The sequence below is a fragment of the Epinephelus fuscoguttatus genome, linkage group LG7 (assembly GCF_011397635.1).
Source record: "Epinephelus fuscoguttatus linkage group LG7, E.fuscoguttatus.final_Chr_v1".
Lineage (NCBI taxonomy): Eukaryota > Metazoa > Chordata > Actinopteri > Perciformes > Serranidae > Epinephelus > Epinephelus fuscoguttatus.
In genome coordinates this window covers 13,589,144-13,613,837 of record NC_064758.1, presented here as the reverse complement: position 1 = coordinate 13,613,837, position 24,694 = coordinate 13,589,144, and the positions used below count along the sequence as shown (strand labels likewise).

Here is a 24,694-nt window from a genome sequence, read left to right as displayed (position 1 = left end):
GTCCGGATATCACTGTATTTCAATAAAAATGAACTATTTGAAAATGAAAATAAACTGAGGCAGTGTGGTGTATATTAGATTAAGCTTTCATCCATTCTCCCAAGTTCAGCTTGCCAAGGTCACACAATCCAAACTTGGTGTACTCTGTCTTTGGAAAAGCCTATTGTAAAATGCAGTTTGCTGCACTGCAGAACTTGGAGTATCTCAGCACTCAGCTGACCATGAACCACACTGTCTCCAGTTCCTGGCCCTTTCTGATCAAATAATCTGATCAGTACCTTGCTGAATGTCTTCCTCCTGCTCCTCCTGAGCCTGTCAGCTGGGCGCTCCACAGCTTGTCTGTGACTGTTCACAGGTCAACCACTGACTGTTGATCCACAACCAGCAGCCAGCTGGGGCTGAGCAGTGGCTGACCTGTTCTGAACCCTGCTATGTCACAGCATGATGATGTGAGAGGATTCAAACTCGCACTGAGCAATCATTTTGTCTCTGACCACTGTGCACAGCTACCTCTTACTATGTTGTGGTGACCACGTTGAGCTGCACTTTGACCAATGAAATGTATCTTCCTCATACACACATAATGAGTTTCAAAGGACTGGAGGAAGCAACAAAGAAGGTCATGGATGAGTGCTGTGAATTACTTGCTAAAATATGTTAAGTGCCGTAAAGAGGGCATGTAATGATGCTCTTCACAGCACACATCAAACATTACCATAAACTCCACTGCAGGTTTGTTATGGCTTCCTTTTGACTTTAAGTGCTGTGCTATTGTCTGGCTGTCTGAAAACACAAGCGATGGGGGGTCAGAGAGAGGTGAATGGAAAAGACAGAAAATAAACACTTGTGGGCCCCAGAAAGGGTAACACTGAAAAATAGAGATGGAAACAGTTGAGGATGAAATTGATATTTGAGCTGAGAATGCAAAGAAAGAAAATACATTATGTAACAGAAGAATTGCACGAATTGTTGCATAGAACTTTTTGTATTTTTTTTTCAAACTGTGACTCTGTGGATTCACAACTTAAAAATGTGTTTTCTCACAAAGACCAAATTCTTTCCACCAGATTTATAAAGCTGTTTGTACTGTACAGCCAATTCTGTAAATCTCCATCATTGTGGCACTGGGTGCGTGTGTACGAGTCTCATTACCACTCCCACAGTTGGCCATGAATTGATGTAGAAATGCCCGCTTCACCACTTATTAGACCTACAGCAGAGGAAAATGCACTGTCATCAACCATATTGGATCGGCGAGGTTCTCCAAAGAAGAGGCTGTCATTATGTACAGCTATGGCTATTTGTAACAACCATACCACCACTGTGGTAAAATCTCAATCCTCATCACTATTAAACATCAGCATGAGGATCAATTATTCATTTATAGTGCTCTTGTTTACAGAGTACTGTAAAGTAAAAATGTAATTACAGAGCACTGTATTGACTGCAAAAATATTAAAATTCTAGAAACAATGTTACCATCTATCAACTTATATTCAGTCTCCTCCTTATCATTATCATCTGCAGCTACATGTCAGTATCTGGCCCCCTGTGGCATTGATTAAACCCCTAAAAACTCATCTGTGTTCATTCCCATCATGCCTTACAATGACTTAGCTACTACTCTACACCTTTGCCTCATTTATGTGCAGATATATAAATATGCAAATTGCCCCTGCCCCTCAGTTACTCGCCTGCAGCTAGAGCATACCTGCTCACCTTTATCAAAACACCATATTGACATGTCAACAAGTTGAAACTTGAATTTCACTGAAGGGGGCCTCCAAGCACTTGGACAATTGAAGGCCACTGCACATTATGTTTGTAGGGGCCAATTATAGTTATATTATCATAACACAACCAAGTTGGACCAAGTCAGGTGCAGTTCGTTCCAGTTGGTGTTGGCAGGTGGTTTTTGTGTGTCTTTGGGTGTTTTCAGACCTAGAGTTGTCTTGCTTTGGTCCGAATCAGGGACTAATTTTGTTACAAAGCTGCATAATTGCCTAGAGTTGGTTTGTGTTCTCATGGCAGTATTTACATGTGGACTACATTAAATGCCTTGCGCAAGAGAGCTGCACTTGATTGGTCAGAATTTCCATGCAGGAAAAATCCAGGAAGTAAACAAAACGTTGAAGAAGAGTATACTTTATGCAAACCATACAGTTTGAAAACAAGGCGCGGCTCCAACTAGGAAACATGCATATTCCGAACCCGAACAATGCGTAGTGAGACTGCAGTTGGTTCGGATCGAGGTTGGAACACGAACCTCACCAGAGTTCGGTTGTAATGGGACCAAGACCACCTCTTCTCTTTTTTAGTTGTGAACCTGAGTGCGATTGCTGAGTCCACACCTGCCCACTGAGGGGGCAATTGAACTTGTGTTTGATTAAACCGAACCAAGTAGGGCAGGTGTCATTAATCATTTTCCCTCTGATCAAGTTGCTACCTGTTGTTTTTATCAAGATTATGATGTAAAATTCAGGCAGCTAACAGGAGTCTCATATCACATGCTGTTTCCACTGCAGTATCTTATGTATGGTCATAACCACGGTACTGAATTTTAGCCATCCGAGCTCTGCTCACTCTTTGGCTGCATGCCTGTTGCCGCACCACCTATCTCACTTACTGCTGTTCATTTAGCATTAAAAAAGCCACACCTCCACACAAGCATCAGCCTGTAGGCTCTAAGCATATTCATTATTATAGTCAGGGCCTGGATGAGGTCAGAGTCTGTCTTGGTTTCATTATAGAAACACCTGAAAATCAGTGTTTCTTTATTGGGGGGGCTTATCCAGCCTTGAACTCTAATCATAATCTACCTGTTGTCCTTTGTGTTAAAAAGATAATGAAAATTCTGTCTCCATCAGTGGAAATAGCTTATCTATGGGGTGTCTGGTCTTCTAGGTTTCAATTATCTTGAGGTCTGTTCCCAGCTTTACCTTTTCACTGATACAAGCAGAACTCTAATAGATCTTTGAATCAGAGACTCCACTGGCATGACTTATTTCAAAGGGATAAAATGAGGATACCCAACCCGTTTTTCACTCTCAGGGTGTCAAATATGGCAGTTTGGTCAGTGGCCCTCATGTTGTGATACTGACACACAAGCCCCCCTTTTAGTGTCTGAATGCGATGCACTGTCAGAAAGTCCTCTTAGGGTAGGATGGAGGGGTTGTGCTTGGGTCAAACATATACAGGACTTTAACCTAGGAGACAGATGTTTGTGTCCCATGGGAAACCCTAAATTGACGGTGAGTTCTTTTTAACTATTTAACGTGTAATACACATTAAGTTACTTACGTAAATGGAGTTCCATAACAAATGTTGATATTTAACCCAAACCATGACCTTTTCTCTCAACCTAACCAAGTAGTTTTGTTGCTTTAACCTCAAGTAGTTGCCAAAACCTAAGTTTCCTGTGAATAAATATATATATATATATATTTATTTATTTATTTATTTATTTATTTATTTAAAGGCACATGAAAGTAACTGTTTCCCACAAGATGAGAATTCAGTCAAGAATCAAAGATTCAATTTCTCTATAAACACAAACATGACAAAAATGAACCATCAAAGACAAAGACGAGATGCCTGTTTTTTTCCACAGACAGTAGCATCAATAGACCAGCAGGCGTTTCAGCCTAAAGTCATGCTCAAATCCAGGGCACATACTGGTTGTATTTATCTATCTATCCATTATCTATACCTGCTTATCCATTGCATGCCCGTAGGAGGCTGGAGCCTATCCCAGCTGGCATTGGCCGACATACAGTACATACCAATCTATACAAAAGATGTTTTTCCCAGTCAGTTTATCAAATGTAACTCACACAGTCCATTTATGCTGAGAGGAAACTTTAGTTAGTAACGCACTTCCAAAAGAAGAACAATCAGAAGTGACTGTTTACATGCACAGTAATATTCCACATTCCAAATATACTGCAAATTTGATACAAGTCATGTAAGTAGGATACCCGTAAGTGCTAATAGCGTAGGCAACTGGACTTGCTTGCGTTTCTTGAAGACATTTTGCCTCTCATCCAAGAAGCTTCTTCAGTTCTAAATGACTGGTATGAAGTTGCAGGCTATAAACCCTGTGTGGGTGGGAACCCTTGAGGAGTCGTAGGGGTCATGTGAGCTCTTAGTTTCAGAGTCGTTAATGAAGAAATGCAAGCAAGTCCAGTTGCCTAAGCTATTAGCACTTACGATTACCATGACCTGGATGAAGAATCTTCACGGATAAGCAGCATACCATTTGGATATTCCAAATTAAGCCTTTTACCAAATGTAGCATTTTCTGATGTGACGTGGGATATGCCAGTATTATAAGGGTTTAAGATGCATTCTTTGTACATGTATACACTGCATTTGGTATACACCTCTCAGTTGAGCTTTTTAAGTCAGTTTGCGACACATGTGCGTCAATGTGTTGTACACAAACCAACTCACCAACAGTTTAGTAGCTTGGGGTGGAGATGCATGCCCAAATGAAAAGCCCACATTTTTGGTCAAAAAAGAAACACACCTACTCATAAACTTGCATATCAACAGGTTTTTGGATACCGACCTTTTCAAGAAGGTCGTTGAGGGAATGAGAGAAGGAGGCTGTGTTTGCACTCAAACAAGTCCATGGAAGTCTTGAAAAATAAGGTTTAATAATAAGGTGCAAAGAAGCAAATGACAACCAATCCAGCCACTTTTCTATATTTGGAAATGATAAACAGTAAATTGTAATATTCGTAGAATGATCATTTTCATTAGTCATGTAAACAGCTTAGTCGGAATATTGTCTTTTTTGGAATGAGGGCAAAAAACTGAATACATTGTACATGTCTGTGTAACTTGATGCAGCAGTTATGCAGATTTTTTATTTAAATCCCAATGGTTAAAGATCCCAAGGTGACTTTGATGAACTCATCAGGGTTCATTTGTCATATTTTAATGTGCTCTCACCAGAGACATACTGTCCGTCATACCATCTCTCACCAGACTCTTGTACTCATTTTGTAGTGTGCTGGCTTAATCTACATTTTTTATCACTACACTACTTTTTCCAATTATCTGAACACAGTATATACTCAAAACCTGCTTAAGCTTAACCTGAAGTTGGGACACTGCTGTCATATTGCCTATAAAAAGCTTGACTTTTATTTTGTATGTCTTCAGAAAACCTTTTCTGTTAGCGTCAAGTAAACAGTCTTTAAGTAAATCTGTAAAGGAATCCTGGGAAATGTAGGAAAGTAGTAACTGAAGCAGAAGAAGTGAGGCAGGTTGAGGTTGTTGATGAAAATTAAAAAGGGAACTACAATAGGTCATCAATAAAAAAAAAACTTTTTGAAAACACTGATCTTTACGGACTGATTAGATGCACTGGTGTTAAGCTAAATGTTGGTATGAAGCACCACGGTGAACCATGAGCAACAATAAATGAAACTCTACTGTATGTGCAGTAGCTTATGTATAGTGGGCATTACTTTGTGCATAAAGGCAACAGAGAAAAAAGCAGGAGAGACTAAAAACAATGCCATAAAGGTTGAGAGTTAGAAGGGCGACAGAAGCAGATGAAAGAAAGAATTTGAAACGAGAGGCATCAAAGAGGAAAAAGTGAAGCCAAAAGAAGAGCAGGAGAGTGGAGAGGAGGCGGACAGGAAGAGGAATAGTTGGGGAGAATAGAGCAGGAGGAGGACAGATGATGTGGGGTTAAGAGCGATAAAGTAGGAGAAAAATTGTTTCCAAGAAAGGATTAGAAATAGATAAGAAGAGAAGAAAAAAAAAGATGAGGTATTAAAAAAAGAAACGACAGGTAAGAATGAACTTAATGGTGAAAGGCAGAGAAGATAACAGAAAGAATAATGGGAGTAAAGAGGAGAGGAATGGAGGTCAGGAGGAGAGAGGGAGCAGAATGGGGAGGAGGACAGGAGCGGTTGGTGAATTGACATGACGTCTGTGGGCGGGAATCAAAGCAGCGACGGGAAGCCTTTTAGCACCAAGAGCAGCACAGAGTATGTTTCTGTGTTCGTGTGTACATGTGTGTGTGTGTAGTTACAGGTTTGGGTACGTATGTGTGTCCTCATAAAAAATGATAAAGGAGCCGAGGCCTGAGGAGGCCCAGATTGCTTTGAAAAGGCCGACTCGGTGCCGTCACTTTGTTCTTCCAACAAAATGATGATAATAGTCTTCCTTAGAAACACACACACACGCACCATACACTCACCAGTCCATATCATTTGGGGATTCGCTGTGATGTAGGTCTCCATGGAAACGGCAACAACTTGAAGCTCGTTGATGTATAATGACAGCGAGCATAGCACCTGAGGTGAAAGAGAGTGGGGAGGGAAAGAGAAACAGAGGGAGGAAGAAGGAGAAACACAACAGAGCTTAGAAAGGAAAAGGAATCCTTGGTGAGAGTTAACATGTGGTCCATGATATTAAAGCTACATTCTGGAGTTGCAATTTTGACTCATTGTAATTTTGCTGTTAGTCTCTGCTGGAGCACATACTCAACCCAATGATGTAAATGAAGTTAATATCCTGCAACATTTGCATATAAATTAATCTCTATCTTTCTACTTTGCATTTCTAAATGATGTGAAAGAACAGTAATTTAACCGAGAGCTGGAGTTAATTGACACCTTTTACTGTGAGCTGTTCTAAATTTCCAGAAGGTTCTCGAGAAAAACATATTTTTTTCTTTAATAGACATTTTTGCTTTGTTGAACCTGAAATTTAACAGTTAGTTAGTGATAATGAGTCAAAGACAAGAATTCTGAATAAGTAAACTCAGAAGTCCTAACTTTGGAAATTGTTTTCTTATTTTCCAGATCAGTCCTATGAAGCTGATACTAGTGCTGTAGTCTCCTGGTCGACTAGTCGATTATTTGGTCGCTATGCTCTCATCCGACCAAATTCATTCATTGGTCGAATAATCGCCATATTACTTCAATAAGGAGAAAAGTGCTACATCAGTAGCTTTCCAGGATTAATCCATTATTTCCTGCGGCGGGGGGACTGGCTAAGTTACCTGTGAAAACTTGTTGACAGAAAGTTGGACTCGCACCCTCACGCTCAGCGTCACAGTGACGCAGACCTCCTGTCAGTTTCTGTGAGCTGAGACCATTTCCCTCAGTGGAAACAAAGCTTGTATTGACTTGTATTTCACAGATAAGAAGCAATAAATTGTGAAGACAGTAAAGTCTCCACTAAAATAGCATTTTAAGTTGTGTGTGTGATTTATCCTTCAGGGATTTATACTTCGGGATTTATCCTGGCTTCATATGAGCGGAGGAAAACTCAGCTCGTCGCTAGGCTAATTTATACAGTGTAAAATGCCATAGGCTGGCGCTAATAACGTTAGCATGTTATATTTGTTTGGAAAACGTGTTTAGTATAAGACAGTTGTTTTGTCGGTGAATGTTGTGAGTTGTCATGGAGCCAAATTATGTGCCATTACCTTTGATTAATGTTGCTGTTGTCCCTGGTTTCGTATGAGAAGAGGAAAAGATTGCGAGACGCTAGGCTAATTTATACAATGTAAAATGCCATAGACTTGTGCTAATAATGTTAGCATGTTGTATTGGTGGGGGAAATGTGTCCAGATAAAGACAAGTGTTTGTCTGTCAGTTCTGCAATTTATAGTGAAGCCAGTTTGCGTACTGTTTGAAATTGTCTCTATTAAGCCAGGTTTAATGTGTGTTTTGAATCAACTGTATAAATAAAGTTTGATTTGAACTAAACTTTACAGCACTTAACACAGTCCTCCACCGCCGACTAGTGTTTTGGAGGTGTAACTACAGAGTGACAGAGACACCCCCGCAGAAGAAAAAATAACGTGCAGATTTTTTTTTCCCACGACTAATCGATTAGTTGAAGATTATGTGCGACTTTAGTCGACAAAGATTTTCTTTGGTTGACTACAGCTCGAGCTGATACACTTTTCAACTGTGAAACACACAGACAATATTTTTCACATTTAAACCAGCATTCATTTTGTCTTGTGTCACTAAGGGGCAGCACGTAAAACCAAATCTGGCAAATTTCTGAGTCATCATTAGAGCAGTTATTTGGTTTACTAGGCTATATTACACGAATGCTACCCTTAAACTAAACGTCCCACTGAACCCTGTTAAAACTCTCAAACTCTGTATGAAGACAATAAACCAATAGTCAAATATTCACATTGAACAGCCAAATCCGATTCAACTGACATAATTTTGACTTGAGTGCAGCCCTAGTTATCACCTTTTAGAATTGAATCATTTAGCACTTGCATTCATTTAGAGTCATGATAATTTCCGCTGAATGTCTATCCAAAGTCTTATTTTCTGCTGCATGGTACCAGCATGGCTCGACTTGATTCAACTCAGTTGGTACCGTACTTTTTTGGTATCGTACAGTTGTGGATTCTACCTGTCACCAGGTACTTTTTTTGGTACCATTTTGGTCGAGGTTTGAAACGAGCTGAGCTGATAGCAGTAGGTGAAGCCAATGACTATATATAAAGATGGACAGCATGTCTCCACTTACTCCCAATGTACAAAAATCCAAAACATCCCCAACACATCCACAGCCCATTTGTGCTGGTGATGTCATTTCGAGCCAGTGTCTGGGCGGCAGCAATCTCTGGGGTATTGAGGTTCCACTTACATACCTGTGCCACCAGTCGTGAGCAGTGCCACGATTGGATTGCGATGATAGTGGTTGCGAATATACCAGTTATAACCAAACTTATTAGAAAAACAAACTCTTAACCATAATCCAGTGTGGCAAGAGCTACCTCAGGTGACACAGACCATCTTTGAGAAAAATTTATTGGAAATGTACTTTTTTCTTATAGTTTGACCCATGCCCCATCCACTAACATGAAGTTCATAGGGCTTGCACTGCAGCCAGCCACAAGGGGGCGATCAAGATGTTTATAGGCTTCACTACTGGGGAGTTGTCATGTTGTCCTTCTTTAAATACAGTCCACAGATGAAGCTAAAACACTGCAGAGCACTGATTGATCACTAGATTGGTTAGCTCAGAGAGAACTTTAACTCTCACGACACAAGACACCATGCAGAGAAATTTTTTATTAAGCCAAGCTACCATCAATAGCGACTGCAAATTCTTTATTTACTCAACTCAGATTTTTTTTTAAAAAAAAATGTCCATCTGCAAAACCACTTCATAGTCTACTGAGAGTCATTCCTTTCTTGCCGATTAAAGGATCAAGCAAGAGCTGTATGGAGCAACTCATGCTGTGTCGTGTTGCGAATGATGTCACTGCAGTTTCACATCACTATGACAGTAAGCTGAGAATCCTGCTTACATTGACCGAGCAGTGGAGAGCATAAATTGAGAAAAGCACCAGGTCGCAAAAATTAGTTGCACAGAATCAAGTTAAGCTGAACCATGCGGTGGAGATGATGCACAGTATCCACTCCAGCTTCTCTATAGCTGCAGACAAAGACTGATAATTGTATCTCTACTCAGAGACTATTTTAGTGCGTTTATGACAACAGGGGGAGATGGAGTCATGGGGATTCTTCATCACATTCCTGAAGGAGGTGTTATCCTTGATTTAGTGTTTCACGTGTGTGTGTGTGTGTGTGTGTGTGTGTGTGTGTGTGTGTGTGTGTGTGTGTGTGTGTATGTGTGAGTGTATATTAGCTCTCAGTGCAGTCCGCACCCAAAGCTTTTGCTACAAGTGTATGTCACACCTGCCATGGACATGATATGTGATTATGGCGACATGTTTGTCGTTTAGAAGACGAGTCGCTGATGAGAGGTGTGATGAGTGCACATTCATAATCTTGAAGTGTCAAATTTTAATGATGTGTATGGGTGTGTGCATAACTCTGAGGGAAGCAAAAATAGCCATAAAGATTTGAATCTTATGAGCAATTTGATACCCAGTTACCCGTGAATGCTTTATGGCCATTGATTTCATGGCACTGAGTCATTTTATTTCAAGGTATACTTTACCGATTTTCAACCAGCTTTGGATCATAACAATGTGTAAATGAAATGTGGTAAACAATAAGAATCCCTCCATCTTACCAGTGCCCAGATCTCTCTGCTCATCTTCCCCACTAAGATTTGCTCAGACTTTTGCTGGCTCTAAAGCTGTTGCTTGTACTAAAAATGGTGTGTCCGCATTTCCATACGTCCACCACCACAGACACAACAAGTATAGAGAAGTGAGGCAGAGTAATTTTTAGCAAATATAACCTGCTATAGCAGGCTCAGTTTTAAAGCTACATTGACTATACAGGTGTCATATTAAACTAGAGGACCTAAGGCATCCTTTAGTATCAACCATGTTATTCTCTCATGTCAGAGAGGGGCCAAAATAACGCTCCAAATTTACGCTAACTTTTGCAGAGGGAAAAAGGAACTGCCATTTTTCAAAATTATTTCTGCACACTATGCCCCCTAAACAGTCTTGCAATTACATAAACTGGGCATGACTGGGAAAACTGAGAGTTGATAGCTATATACTCACACTTTCTCAGTTCTGTACACAATTTGACTAGTATTTGATAAAGTAGTATTTTTTCAGTCATGATTTGATCTTATGATGTTTTCTCTAATCATTCATTGGAGGTCAATTTTTGGCCAAAAAAAAAAAAAAAAAATATATATATATATATATGTGTATATATATGGAAATAAGATTAATTGGATTATAATATATGTAGAGGGGGCCGACTTTGGGAAATGTTGTCCCCCTGTCCATGTTTCCTAATAGCTGGCCTGGGTAAAACTAAGCAGTGAATATGAACCTAGATTTGGTTACTTGGTTCATATTTCTCACCTAAAATGTTTTCATAAACATATTTAGGCTCACTGTTTCACTGTAATTCAAGAGCTTCTGTTACCCTATCTGTTTTCCTGGGTAAAATTAGCCAAGCTTGGATTACGTTATCCAGCGGGAGCGTTTAGTGGTCCAGTGCAGCACAGTGCATTCTGGTAGTTGTAGGTTTCCCACCTCTTGAGTGAAAGCAAATGCCACAGCTTTTTGCCTCTGTTTTCTCTGGTCATGTAGCACCAATTCCAAAAGTATTTTGCATCTTTCCACTGCATAGGCAGCCCAGTTTCATGAAAAGACCATCTTTCCAGCTGTGAAATATTTGTTTATTTTGTATAAATTTATGAATTAATGTGATCTTTCAAAAAATCAGAAGCTACCATTAAGTTGCACAATTTCAAAAACTTTACTCCAGTTTATTTTTTCTGGTTCAAAAATATACAGACACAGAATTCAAATACGCAATAATCAAAAACTGTATTCAAAGTTAATGAGCTCATTTTGGTTCTAAAATTGGGTCAAGTCAAAATAAGCTCTCTCACGTTCAACCAGTAACATTCAACATGTGAAACTCAGACCTCAACGCCCGGGATGTCAATCATAAGCAGTTGAGCTTGATCGTGTTCAAAGTAAAATAAATTAAGTAAAGTATATCAATGTTTTATATCCAAAAGTACTTAAATATCAACATCAGGTTTTCAGTAGTGATTTCCCAATTTCCCAATTCAGATCTGTTTGGCCTTTATGTGCTTCCATGGTCCACTCAGAAAAAGGAAGAAACATAACTATATCAAGCCTTAAATATTTGTTGTATGTTTCCAGTTGTTTTCCAAACTGAATTAAAAACCTGGCTAATGCTGCATTTGAAACATTATTGCTGCCATCCTAATATGTCACTTTCCATTCTGCAGGTAATGAGCCGTCGCCACTGGGCACGGTGGAGAGCTACAACCCAGTAAAGCGGCGCTGGGAGTATGTGGCACCCATGCCAACCGCACGCTGCTCCTCTGCCCTACTGCAGATGACCAGCATGCTCTTTGTCATCGGTGGAGTTGCCCAGGGACCCAGTGATGCTGTGGAAGCCCTCTGCTTACCGGAAACAGTCTGACACATGCACACATGCAAAGACGTATGAAGGAGTGCAAACCGGCATTGATAATTATTCATGTATGTGCAAAAACACATGAATTGGATCCACAGATCACATTTAGATACTTTTCTACCTTTATGTTCAAATGATGGATTCCTCTTGTGATGGATGAAGGAAACTGTTTTTGACATTCAACAAGCATTTTTAACTGCAGAGACAGTTTGTGACAGAGCTGGATGAATACAAGATGAAGGGTGTTCAAGCCGCCTGCTGTGACTGGCAAGGACAGAAAACTGATAGCTTTTCTACGCTGGGCAAATCAGAGGAAGGAGAAAATGAGCAAAAAACAGACACACACACATAGTGTCTGAAGAAACAACACGCCTTTGAACTGTTGAGCATTTTTCAGAATAAAAGCAGGGTACTTTTCTGGATATTAAAGGAAGATAGGGCCATATCTGTATCTTTTCTTTGCGGCAGCGTCGCTCTCCTCTGCTGCTGCTGCGACAGCGAGCTCGGACACTTTTCTATGACTTAAGAAACAACAGATGAGTTTTAGACAGTGACGTTCTGGGAATGTGAATGTCTGTTGTGGTTGTTCTCTTTTTGTTGCAGTGTTTGTTGTTTATGTGTGAGAGTTAGCACTGCTAGCAAGCGCTACCACAGTGTCAACAGCAGTGGCCCTTAACATGCGTTCACACCGCAAGCAACCCAAGAAACTGCAAATCAGAGGCCGATCCTTTTTCTGCAACCAGTGACGTGCTGGCTGACGGCGACCACAGTCATTGTGTTTCCTTTATGTGTTGTGGCAGAAAAGCTGACTGTGGTCTAAGTTGTCAGCACCTCGCTTTGCTACATATTTATCCACCTCTGCTACATTAGCATCACCGTAATCAATCCCAATCAATCACCAAGGCTCAAACTGTCCCTCATACTGTAGCACAAGGATGTAGTTGCTCGTGGAGTGAATGCAGGGTTGCTCATACCTGCTGCACTGAAGCATCCCAACAGATAAATAATAATCTCAACGTCAGCCTCCTTACATATTATATGCCCCTGGAGTTTTATGATGGATACTCATACTTTGTATTCTTTACCTCAAGTTGATATCGGTCAGATGGTGGATAAAACAGGAAGAGAATCTTGTGGTGATGATACCTGGGCAACATTTTGAGGCAATTTTGTTACTCTAGATTTGTCCAACCCAAGTGTAGTAGGCTATCATGAGCATAGTTTTGCATAACCAATCCTGATCATCTTTTGAGTATAAAAAAGTCCATACCTATAGGCTTAAAAAGGACTGAAAGGTTTGTAGCTTGTTCAGGAAGGGAGCCGAGGTTAAGCAAATCATATAAAAATACCCATATAAAGTTCTGAAGTCATGCAGCATATTCCACTTCGTTACTATTGGTCTGTATGTTCAGTATGTCACTTTGTCAGTGAATTGCTAAATATGCTAGCTTTTGTGCAGCTTCGAAGTGAAAGCATAGCACAGAAGCTATCAGTTTTGGGCAAGCTAGTTGAAAAATGTAGTCAATTAGATTACATATTACTCATTATATTACTTCATCATCAAGAGTAATTAGATCCTTTACCTCACTCAGCCCAGCTCCATCAAAGGTGCTTTTAAATAACTCCAACGTTTCCACACCCACACGTCACATCATCTGTATGCAATGTGTAGAAATAGAAAACAAGATATTGTGGTTTATCAAGGATTTTTTTTCACTGATCACCAACAGCTAGCTTAACCTCGCAGAGTGAGGGGTTGCATGGTGAAGCTGCCTTCCAACAATGAACAAAACCCAGGTGACTCCTGGATGTGGGCTCACCTGTGGCTAACATTAGCTAGCTAGCAAAGAATTCACATCATGTAAGTAAAACAAATTTGGAGTTACCGAGAAACGCATCTCGTCTCGTCTGTTGGTAGGAGCTAGCCGAAATCCAACAGGGGTGCCATGCCATTTTTCTGACAGCTCATAACTCCAAAGCCCCAGTAGTCTGACAAATGTCCCATTGGACTGAAAGGACCTCTGTCCGACAGCCTGGTATTCTGAAAACAAACACTCATCACTCAGATGGCCCATTGCTCTGAAAATAGGCTACACATGCTCTAAAACAGAAGAACATGGCTAATTATAATGCAGAATGGCGCCATTGGACCTTTTAACTATGGCGAAGGCATGTCACACCTTACTCTGCCCCTGAATGGCTTACCATGGTATTCTTACCATAACCAATCTCAGTCCTCATGCCTTACCCAACCAACTAAGGTTATGAGTGAAAGCCTATCAGAGGCAGAGTAGGGCAGGAGAAGTCTTTACTATACTAGAAAGGTTAGTGCATAATGATTAGCCGTGTGCTTTGGAGAAACAGCCCTATAGTTTTATAGTTTGTGGGATATGCTGTCGGACAAATAGGCTTTGGGTCCAATGGGGCCACGTTAATATGTGAAATGATGTCAACTCTCCATCAAACTCCTGGTAAATCAGCCAACAAAGTATAGTTTGGACAAGTAAATTGTCATTGCTATCTTTCTAATTGTTACTGAAAAAGTAACACATTACTGTAATGCATTACTAAGTAACTGCTGCCCAAAACTGTTAGCCATGTTGCATAAAAACTGTGTGCAACATACTGTATGTACAGATTGATATCAAAGAATTATGCTAGGAGTGCTTTGAGCAGTTTCTATGGATGTGTTGGCATGACTCATGGAATCACTCATAACTTAGATGAATCCAAGTCGACAGCAGCTGCTACAAACTTTCTCAGAGCCACCTTTTAGTCATAGGGTGGGTGAGCAACTGAATCTCAAAAGACAGCTGGAGATTTTGTTTGTTTGGGTTGAAATGAGACTTTGTGTACCAGAGTTGGGGATGAAAGATGATGGGGGGAGCTGCAGTGCAGAATGTTTTGCGACAGATCCAGTGACTTGTGGACAGCGGACGAGGTCGGGCTGGAGACAAAGGAATTACCCAGTGCAGTGTTCTGCTGTGTGGCAAGCAGCCTCTGTTGGTCTTTCTTATCCTGCCATACTGATAGCATTTGCCCTATTCCTCCTCCTCGCTGCCTGGAGTATACAGGCAGTGATATTTGCCATGATGACATTTCAAATGTTTTTTGCCAAAGTTTATTTGATGACTAGATGATTAAAGGTAGTGCGCTAAACAAAAGAGAAATGAGCCTGAGATTGGAAATGGGAAATGAAATCCAGATTGAATCAACAGATATGATGGCTAATTCAAAGATGATGGTTTGTTTCAGCACTCTAACACACGTAAGAAGTTGAGATACAGGCCTGCAGCCTTATTGCATCATTTAGAGACGACATTTATCTGGTACATCCAAACTATTTTGAATTACCTAGTAAATATTGCAGGTGCATGAGAAACAGAATGAGCCATTTTGTCTCCCAGTACATGAAACTATTTGAAAAAGTGTATATGCTTTTATACATGTAGAGAGAAAACGACTGTAGATAAATTAGAGACTCAAATAAAAACCATACAGGAAGAGGCAGCTAGCTCTGACCCTCAATATAAGCAGTGTTTCTGATCCACACAAACACACACACACACACACACCCACACACGTCTTGCCCCACTTCATATACGTTTCTGGTCGGCACCCTGGCACATCTTGTTAACAGAGTCAGACATCTATTGCTGTGCAAGAGCACTGAAGCTGCTGGAGCTCAGATGAGATGCCAGTTGACAGTTGGTTATTTCTGGTGCTGCATTGTGTGCATCTAATTGAGTGTGTTAGGTATAAGCCACTCACATATGTATGCGTGAGCACACACAAACACACACTCCAGCTTGTAGGCAGAGCCGAGCACAGACCTTCAAGAGTGCAGGAATGCAGTCAGTCAGTGACGACTTGTAGGCGATCTGTTTTAATGTTTAGCAATTTTAACTTCCACAAATCTCAGATAAAGGACCAATGAGTCACACAGACAAGCCCCTGCACTCTCGCTGCTACTGGGGGATGGAGATGGAGGGTGGCAGGTTAACAAGGGGCGTGCAATTTGGTCATTTTGTTAACATCCTTCCTAAAATAGCCTGTGGCTCCCACAGTTTTATCTGGCTACAATTACAAACGCTTGGAGAGAACACAAAGATCATTTTGTCTGTAAACAGCTCCTCTGGTTGGGGACTGTGGCCCTCCACTCCATCCAACACTGATGAGCCTACTTGAATCAACTGCAGTTTGTGAGAGTGTGAGTGAGAGAGTTAAATCACATGTCTATTTTTTGCCATGGATATATCGCGAAAAGTGGATGAGGTTTGGCAAAATGGCTGATTTAGCATTTGCGTGTGACTTGCTCATGCAGCACAAACACCAAAAAGTTATTACAGAACAAGTATGTGCTGTCTGTGGTATTTGACAGATGCTTTTTTTAATGGGGCCACAGGGGATTTTTTTGTTTTGTTTTGTTTTTTCAGCCAACAGGGAGAATTGGCAACAAGTCAAATATTGCCACACTTGATCTTAAAGGTAAAGTGTGTAGGATTTAGGGGGATATTTTGTCAGAAATGGAATGTTAATAAGTACTTTTTTCTTTATGAGCACCTAAAATTAAGAATCATGTTTTCATTATCTTAGAATAAGCTGTGGATCCTTGTCAAAGGGAAGTCAACATGATCACCACCATGTTTCTACAGTAGCTCAGAACAGACAAACCAAACACTGGTTCCATGAGTTGAAAAGATGCTGTTTTGTGAGTGTTTTTACCGATTGAAATCATCGTAAATGAAGAGACCTCTGCGGATAATTCATTTCCCAGTGAAAATCTCCTAGACATCTGGATCTTAGGTTATCAGAGAAAAAAATTGATCACATATTAGCATGTGCTGGGCAAACCGCCTGTCTCAGACATACCAAACAGCACAAGAAAAGAAAAGCACTGATTTGCATGTGAAACTTCTTTATTTAATGTTTTTATGAGTTTAAATCACACTGTCCATATGTTTCGGAGAGGAAGAGACCTCTGTAGATAAGATAAGAACATTAAAAGAATTCTAGCCAGGAGAAGTTTCAGCTAGATGGTTGCTAAATCCCCCCAAATCCCCTTAAATCTTACACACTGGACCTTTAAAGCGGCATTAGCAGATTTTTTATGGCCACTTGGGGGCAGCAGAGCAAGCTGTAAACATAATATCAACATATCACCATAAGTTGGTATGAGAGTTGATGATGAACTGTTGCTTACACATTTAGCACTCCAGGAGCAACTTCCTGAGGAATTAATATATACTTGCTTTAACCTCTTTGGTCTCCACCAGCTTCTGAGGAAATGCTCCACTGTGTTCATCAGCTAAATTTCTGTCTTTTCTCGGAAACAAGGCTGATGAAAGCTAGGAGACAGAACTGAAATAGTAAACTTTTGGCCTGTAAAATCAAAACTAAGAGCTGAAAGATGCAAAAATGCTTTGGGCTGAGGACAACTACAGGGTCAGGTGAAAAACCATCCCACATATTATTATTTTATATGTGCAGCTGTGCTTCTACGTCTACATTCATGGTTACACTGTACGCGCACTTGTGCGATTGTGATGGCGTGTGGGCACGTGTGAGCATGATTGTTATTATGCTTGTGTGTGTGTGTGTGTGTGTGTGTGTGTGCAAATTCTTGACACCAAGCCATGCTCACCATCTATTATTATATGAGTTGTCTGGAGGATGTACAATGTCTCCTTTGCAGTCTTTCAGTTTCACCCGCTCTGCGATACAGTTTACATGGCACACTGCAGTCCCCAGGGAATTCTGGGACCTTGCCAGAGCTAGTTCTCTCTTTTTGTTGTCTGGTTTGGTTGTTTTTTTTTAAATTTATCTCTTTCACTCTCTCTCTCTCTCTCTCTCTGACCCTGTCAGTGTCAGATTGTTTTTAGGAGAAGATGCCTCATAAATCTCAAATTTGTCTTTCAATAGAAAAGATGCCTCATGAATCTGTTTTTCTGGCTCCTGATGTGACGTACGTGTCAGGCTGTTTACTCATTGGAGTGAAATCCCTCTGCTGCCTCTGACAGCAGGGGTTGGGAGACACAGAACAAAAGAGCAGGATGCTTCAGTACAGGTAGCAGCTAATTACAGGCTGTACTTTTTTAGCAGGCCATGAGCGGATGATGCACAAGCATATGTAAATGTGTATGTAAATGTGTTCTTGCAGGACGAGTTGAAAGCCAAAATGTATTGTGGACCTGCTTTCCATGACAAGAGCATTAATATGGTTTTAATTAGCATGAGTTTCTAGGTGACATTTTTCAAACCGAGTCTGAGAAATCTGCACAACCTGAGGCACAGGGCAATTTTACAAGCAATAAGTGCCCTAAAATTACTACACAGGTTTTAAATACCCTAAAGTACAGAGCAATGTTGACTGGCAACAAATACGCGAATAGGTACAACACTCATTTTCAAGCACGTTTTTATTATCCGGAGTAAACAGACATGACTTGCATTGCCTCAGAAAGTTGCCTTGTGTATCATTACCTCTCAAACATTTGTAGATACAGTACGTACCCTCTTGTCCAAGATACATTCAGGGCCCTGTTTTAGTGTAGGCACAATGTGCATGGCACACTCTGTGCCTTAATTCACAAAAATAAGGCCCACAGACTCAGGTTCTGACAAAACAGCGGGGGTGCATTCAGCAGAGTGCAAAGACGTGGGTGGACGATGCTGAATTTACACTGTTTTCAGTTTTATGAATTCAATGCTGAAGTGTATCTTGTGTTTGATAATGAAAAGCCTCCCCAGTTTTCTTGTCTTTTCTTTCTTTCTTTTTTTTTTTGTGCGGGCAAACTTGAACACACTTTCCTGGTGCAACAGGAAACAGTGTCAACACCCGCAGGTAGCATAAATGTGTTACTCTTACATTAGTATACACATGTGTTCTTGTTTTTGTTTCCTATTCGGGCCTGTAGTTGAAAAAAAAAAAAAAAATCAAACATCCCCTTGATTATTACTGATTGGGTAACCAGGATTAGATATAATTGTTTTTTTCTGTCAATTGTTTATGTTTGTTCATTGTTTTGCCCTTCACTTGTTTGTGTTGTGGAGGTTGTGAGGTGACAGATGTGTCGTGGTGTTGTCCAGATCTGAGCTGGGTTCCCCAAAGTGTTTGTCACTAGTTATGTGTTCTTGCAAAGCTTTGCTTGGGTGGATGTTGCAGCAAATATTTTTTTAGTAGAGGTTTATACAGAAGTCTGTTTATTTTGGTCAGACAGGAAGCATAGGAACACAGTTTGTATAATTCTGGGAATGAGGATATGTAATATCACTATCTAATATATGGTTTTCAAGTAGAAAGGTCTAGAAAAGGTTATATTTAGTGAGAATAGAGGAAGGACAGAGATATATTTGAAGCAAACAAGCTGACACACTTTATTTTTTTCCATTGAGTGATTTAAAAGCTTGAAGGTTTTCAGACCTAAATGGTCGAAAAAACATGAATTTCAACACAGAATATTTTTCATTCTGTGATTGAGCTAAATGCTTCAGATAATTAATATTTTAAACCCCCCGCAGCTTGAGAACCACCGGCCTTCAAAGCTGTCTGTCGTTTTGACTGACGAGTGTCAGAGTGAAACTAGTTTGTGCAGACATTTTGGGAAACACAAACCCAGAAATCCCTCCCCCTGTTCTAATCTCTCTTGCTGTACTGTGCTGTTTCCCTACAGTGATTGACATGGTAGAAACCTGGTAAACTGCTTTGTGGTCTCAGTGGATCAGTATTGCCATGTGCTCTGTGTGTGCAAATGTGATTTGGGAGGTTTACTGAACTTAATGGAATGTGCTGAAGGTGATAAGGAAGACAGAGAAGGAAACATAAGGAACGGTGGACTCGACTCCACTCAGATGGCGTGTGCGGGGAGGTGTAAGGCAGTGTGTGTGAAACACTGCAAAGTTAAATATATCCTTATTTATGTTATAATTATATGCTTTTGTATTTTTATCCCTGTGTAAACATTTGGTTGTAGAAACATGCATAGCCCCTTTTAGTCAGACAGACTCACCCACACACACATGGTAACTGCTGCCACTTCAAACTATGCACTTACAGTGAATCGAGCCCATACAGCACTGACTTGACATGTGACACCAACAACGGTTAGACTCAGTTACAGTATGACTCCTGTACTGAGACCACATACAGTATATTCAACGACATAGCATAAGTATAAATAACAGAAACAAATAAAAACAACACATACTTACAATTTTATACAATATGTTCTGTATCGCAGTTAGGTCATGTTCACTGAGACAAATAAAATTCTGTTTCAGTTGTTTTACAGCAATTTTGGTAGAACACAAAGTTTACACATGACGATAAGTTTACTTCTCATGAGGTGTACAACAGCTATATAACGTCCTCTGTGGCTTAGGATGGTGCTTTCTACAGTCTGAGAAAACAACCTTGTTTATATCATTAGAGTTATTTTGGCTTGGGGTTGAGAAATAACATTTTTATTATAAAGCATGTGTTACAAACTGAGGGCATGGAAATTAAAAGATGTGAGGCTTTGGGGGGGGGACTGAGAGACATTATTAAAGTCCCCATGAAACACTTAGCTGCGTATTACCTGTTGAAATAGAATAGTCAAGTGATGTACAGTAACAAGAGGGATCAAATCCTTGGCACTCGATTGGACCGCTAAAAATGGGCAGTAGACCATTGGCTCCATGCAAACCTCCCTCACCGTTAGATCAGGACAACACATTCTTTATTTGTTATGGACTTTCCACAGTCTCTTTCAAAATAAACGTACTACATCGGTACAGCACTGCAAATTGACATGTTTTTTTTAGGAAGTGAATACTGGCTTCCCGGGTGGAAGTTGGTGGTTGTTGGACCCATCCACCCAATAGTATCTACTCGGACTTGAGCCGCCTCAACTTTTGTTGCCCCCCTGACACCGCCGGGTGCCATTAAACAATATGGCGACCAGCTGCGTATCATGCTAACATAAAAGAATGGCTTTTTTCATTGGTGTTTGACGCCGGAAGTCACTGACCAAGTGCCAGATTTCGACGACTTCAGTTGATTAGGAGGAGGGGGAGGGAAAAATGAATGAATTAGACCACAGTCACATTATTTTGAAAATGAAAAAGGTCTTGCCCACTGATGTCCATACACACATCTCTTGACCTACAAATGGTAAAGTGTTGGTTTTATATGACCGGTGAGGCTAGCTAGCTGCCGAAAGTCTCATTTGACTGGATAAACTTTTGTAAATGTCTCTGGGTGAAGGATGAGTCATCAGACATTTGAACTGTTACAGAAAGAGAAAAGACATGGAATTTGATGTACAAATACTCTGATACTATTTATTTTATTTTTTTAACATATATCTCACATATAACAGGAGATAAATTCATTCAGTTCATTCATGGGGACTTTAAGTTGCATTCTGGGAATTGTAGGATCCAGCATAGATCGTGCTAGTACGAGGTACTTGTTCTGCGCCACAGATGTACAAAGTTATTAGAACGCAATGTATGCCACTGGATAATCCCTGTAAGAGAGAGCAAGATTAGGCTGCTGCTTGTTAACAGGAGGACGAGTGTTTTCTTTTCAATCACACACAAAGAAAGTGAAACAAGAGGGGATATGCCAGAATTACTTTTGTTATTATAATCCTCATTATACTAACAATAGTAATCTTAATAGTATTTGTTGTGGCTGTTGTTGTAATTGATCAATGTGACACTGCAGTGGGTTCTCAAACTGTTGGTTGAGATGAGACCTGCAAAAGAGAACAAGAAGTGTATCATGATGTGCTAAAATGTCCAGAGCAAGGCAAGACTGAAGTAGTTCATGGATATGTTTGGATGATGTAATGTACACATGGAAAGGCTGCCTCCTCTCACCAAAGCCTGCCAGTCACACCAACAATACAATCAGTGGGTTTTCAAAATGATAAGGGTTAATGCTGGGTTAAAGTTTCATTAAGAGTGGTATATGATGATGATGATTATGTTGTATGATAGACTTTTGTAGACCTAGGCTGTGATGACAACTGATTATCAATTATAACCAAGCTCCCTCATCTTTACAGCCTTACTAGAATTAACCAGAAAAGACAAAGTCAGACAATTGCAGACCTCTGGATCTCCTCTGGATAGTGACTTGTGACAATTGATTAGTTTGCTGTTGTACTCACCGATCTAAACATCATTCTGTAAGTCTTGTACACCACAAAGTCCTCGGCAACCTACTGTAGGTTCAATTTCTGTGCTTATTCATTCTCAATGCATAATATTGTCCAGTCAAACTTGTTGTCAAACATCTCAAGCTGAATTATGACTGTAACAGAGATTGTCAAAAACAGCAAAAAGCTTGTGCTTTCCTCACTGAAGGTACTTACTGAAGTTTGGAAGTAAATGCAGAAGTCACTGCTGGAGGATCCAACATCAGCATTTTGCCAGACCCAGCACGCACCTATTGGCCACGCAACATGTGGGAGCTGTTGATTTTGGTCACAATGCTAGACAGGTGATTTATTATATCAGTGATTAATTAAGGTAGGATAGATGAAGCCATTTTTTTTACCTATGCTGAGTAAAAATACAGCTAACCTTAACTATAATCCATAATGACTTGATCCTTAACAGAGCAGTGTGTAGGATCTAGGGGGATCTATTGGCAGAAATTAATTACAGTATTTATAATTATGTTATTTGTGTATAAATTCCTGAAACTAAGAATCCTTATGTTTTCCTAAGCTTAGAATGAGCCCACCTACATAGGCAGCGGGTCCTCTTCCTTGGAGCCCGCCATGTTGCACCACAATGTTTCTACAGTAGCCCACAATGGACAAACCAGACACTGGCTCTAGAGAGGGCCTTCAGAGTTTAGACGTTACCTGAAGGCCAACATAGGCTCTGTCAGCATATCCTAATACAACAGTTTGTATGCTATCTAACAAAACAGCACCTCATGAATGACGTTGTCACGTTATGTACCTAAAGTAAAGTTACGTGTTTAACATAAAGTTGTATAGATATGGTTAAGGAGGAGAACATGGTGATAATGTACCTGAAAATAAATCAAAGTGTACTTGGTTTCACACCGTCCCGAACACCAATATCTCGGCATCCCTACGTGAACTTTAGCTCAACTCTTTTACTCCTATCATTGCATTGGTCATGTGATCGTGGCCTTCCCAACTATTAGGGTTACACATGCATTACCAGCCCCTTCTCAGCATCCCAACTAATCAAATACTGTCGCTTTGTCAGTGGACATTGGCATAAGAAGACCTCAACATCAGACATAAGCGCACAGAGGCACCCTTTGTGGCAGTATAATACACACCAGGCAGCGGCTGTTTCTGACGTAGCAGGCAACAACCATAGTACAAAGATCGAGAAAGGTCACAAGGGGCAGATTTTAGTGGAAATGGGTGAGTCAAACAAACCCTGGACTTTCAACCCAGAGCCTGCCATTTATTTCCAATGTGAATACAAAAGTCAGTCAAGTTATTTTAATATCACATAGTGTGCCAATATATGTTGTATGCTGTGACACAGGACTTTACATTACGTTAGCAACAACTGCAGGCCTATGTACTTTAAGTGAAACCATGTTTTTCCAAACCTAACCATTTGCTTTTGTTGCCTAAATTTGAGGAAATAAACCTAAAAATTAAGTGTTTTACCTCTATTGTAAATATATTTTGAAAAAGACAGCATGCATGTAACAAGCAGAAACTGAAAGTGTGCTTTGAAAAGACACAATGCAAGTGACTAGCATAAATTGCTTGCTGGTTCCTGGTTCTCTGCACGCTACACCCTTGCAAAGGGAGGGGTGAATGGAGGGTTATTCAGTTGGTTGCGATCTGCAACCTCACTACTAGAAATCAATAAATGCTACACACTGCTCCTTTAATGTTATCGCATCGTTGTGCATTTTCTGTAATGGTCACTAACTGCTGGGCCTGGCTCAGGTGCGACCGCATCCCTGCCTCCCCCGACACTCAGGCAGTCAACATTTCCATTTAGAACATGTTTTATTTTTTGTTTTTCATTTTCAAAGCATTAGCTGAGGGCAGAGTGTCACCTCTCAGTTGATGGAGCTCACCTGCAGCTGCAGCCACACCAGCAGCTTCTTCTCTTCTGAAGCTGCTGTTTTGGCTCATTTCTCCTGCTCCATTCTCACACGGTTTATCAGGACTTTTTAATGTAACTTTTGTTCTTACACTGGAACAGATATAACTTTGAATTTAGCAAAGTGCAAGACTTGGCTTAAAAATAACTTAAAAAGTTAAAGTACTAGTAGATTGAAAGGCTTTTTGAAATAATCAGAAAAGTACAAATCAACTTTGTTACAGTTATGAGAATAGATGTAGTTTGTTGCTTTGAAGGAAAAAGAGCCCTAAAGCATTTATTGAGATTACATGCTTACATCAGATCACTTAAGTTAGCATTTATGTAATATTTTGAAATCTTGATTTGGCCGGGGGTCAGTCAGTGATGATATGTTGTGCATTTAGCTGTAGCCAGTGTCAACGTGGCTGGCAGGCTTTGGTTTCCAGACCGAGTCGTGGCTGTGACTCCAGTGCAGTAGTTCAGTGCCTATACTAAATGTGAGGTAGTGCCTCGACTATGAATCCTGTTCTACAATAAACTATTTTGACTTGCTGTCTGATTCCATATGTCCTGTGTTCTCTTTTTTTCCCGTCTGAATCCAGCACCTTCTCGCGGGGAAAAGGTATAGAAAAGAAAAAGAGCAGAGATAATGACAGGAACGATACTGCAGTCTGTTTCCATGTGCCTATTTCCATGCCTGTCTCTTAAGA

The 24,694-nt window shown here is 40.3% G+C and overlaps 1 protein-coding gene across 2 annotated transcripts in view; it reads left to right on the top strand.

The window, feature by feature from the left end:
- LOC125891490 (kelch domain-containing protein 8B-like) overlaps positions 1 to 24,463 on the top strand; it is a 313,979-nt gene extending 289,516 nt beyond the window's left edge. For both annotated transcript variants that reach the window (XM_049580824.1, XM_049580823.1), the window contains one exon: positions 11,707 to 24,463. In XM_049580824.1, coding sequence (XP_049436781.1) covers positions 11,707 to 11,903 — 197 coding nt within the window. In that variant the 3' untranslated portion in view covers positions 11,904 to 24,463. The remainder of the gene's footprint in view (positions 1 to 11,706) is intronic.
- Positions 24,464 to 24,694: the final 231 nt, after the last annotated feature.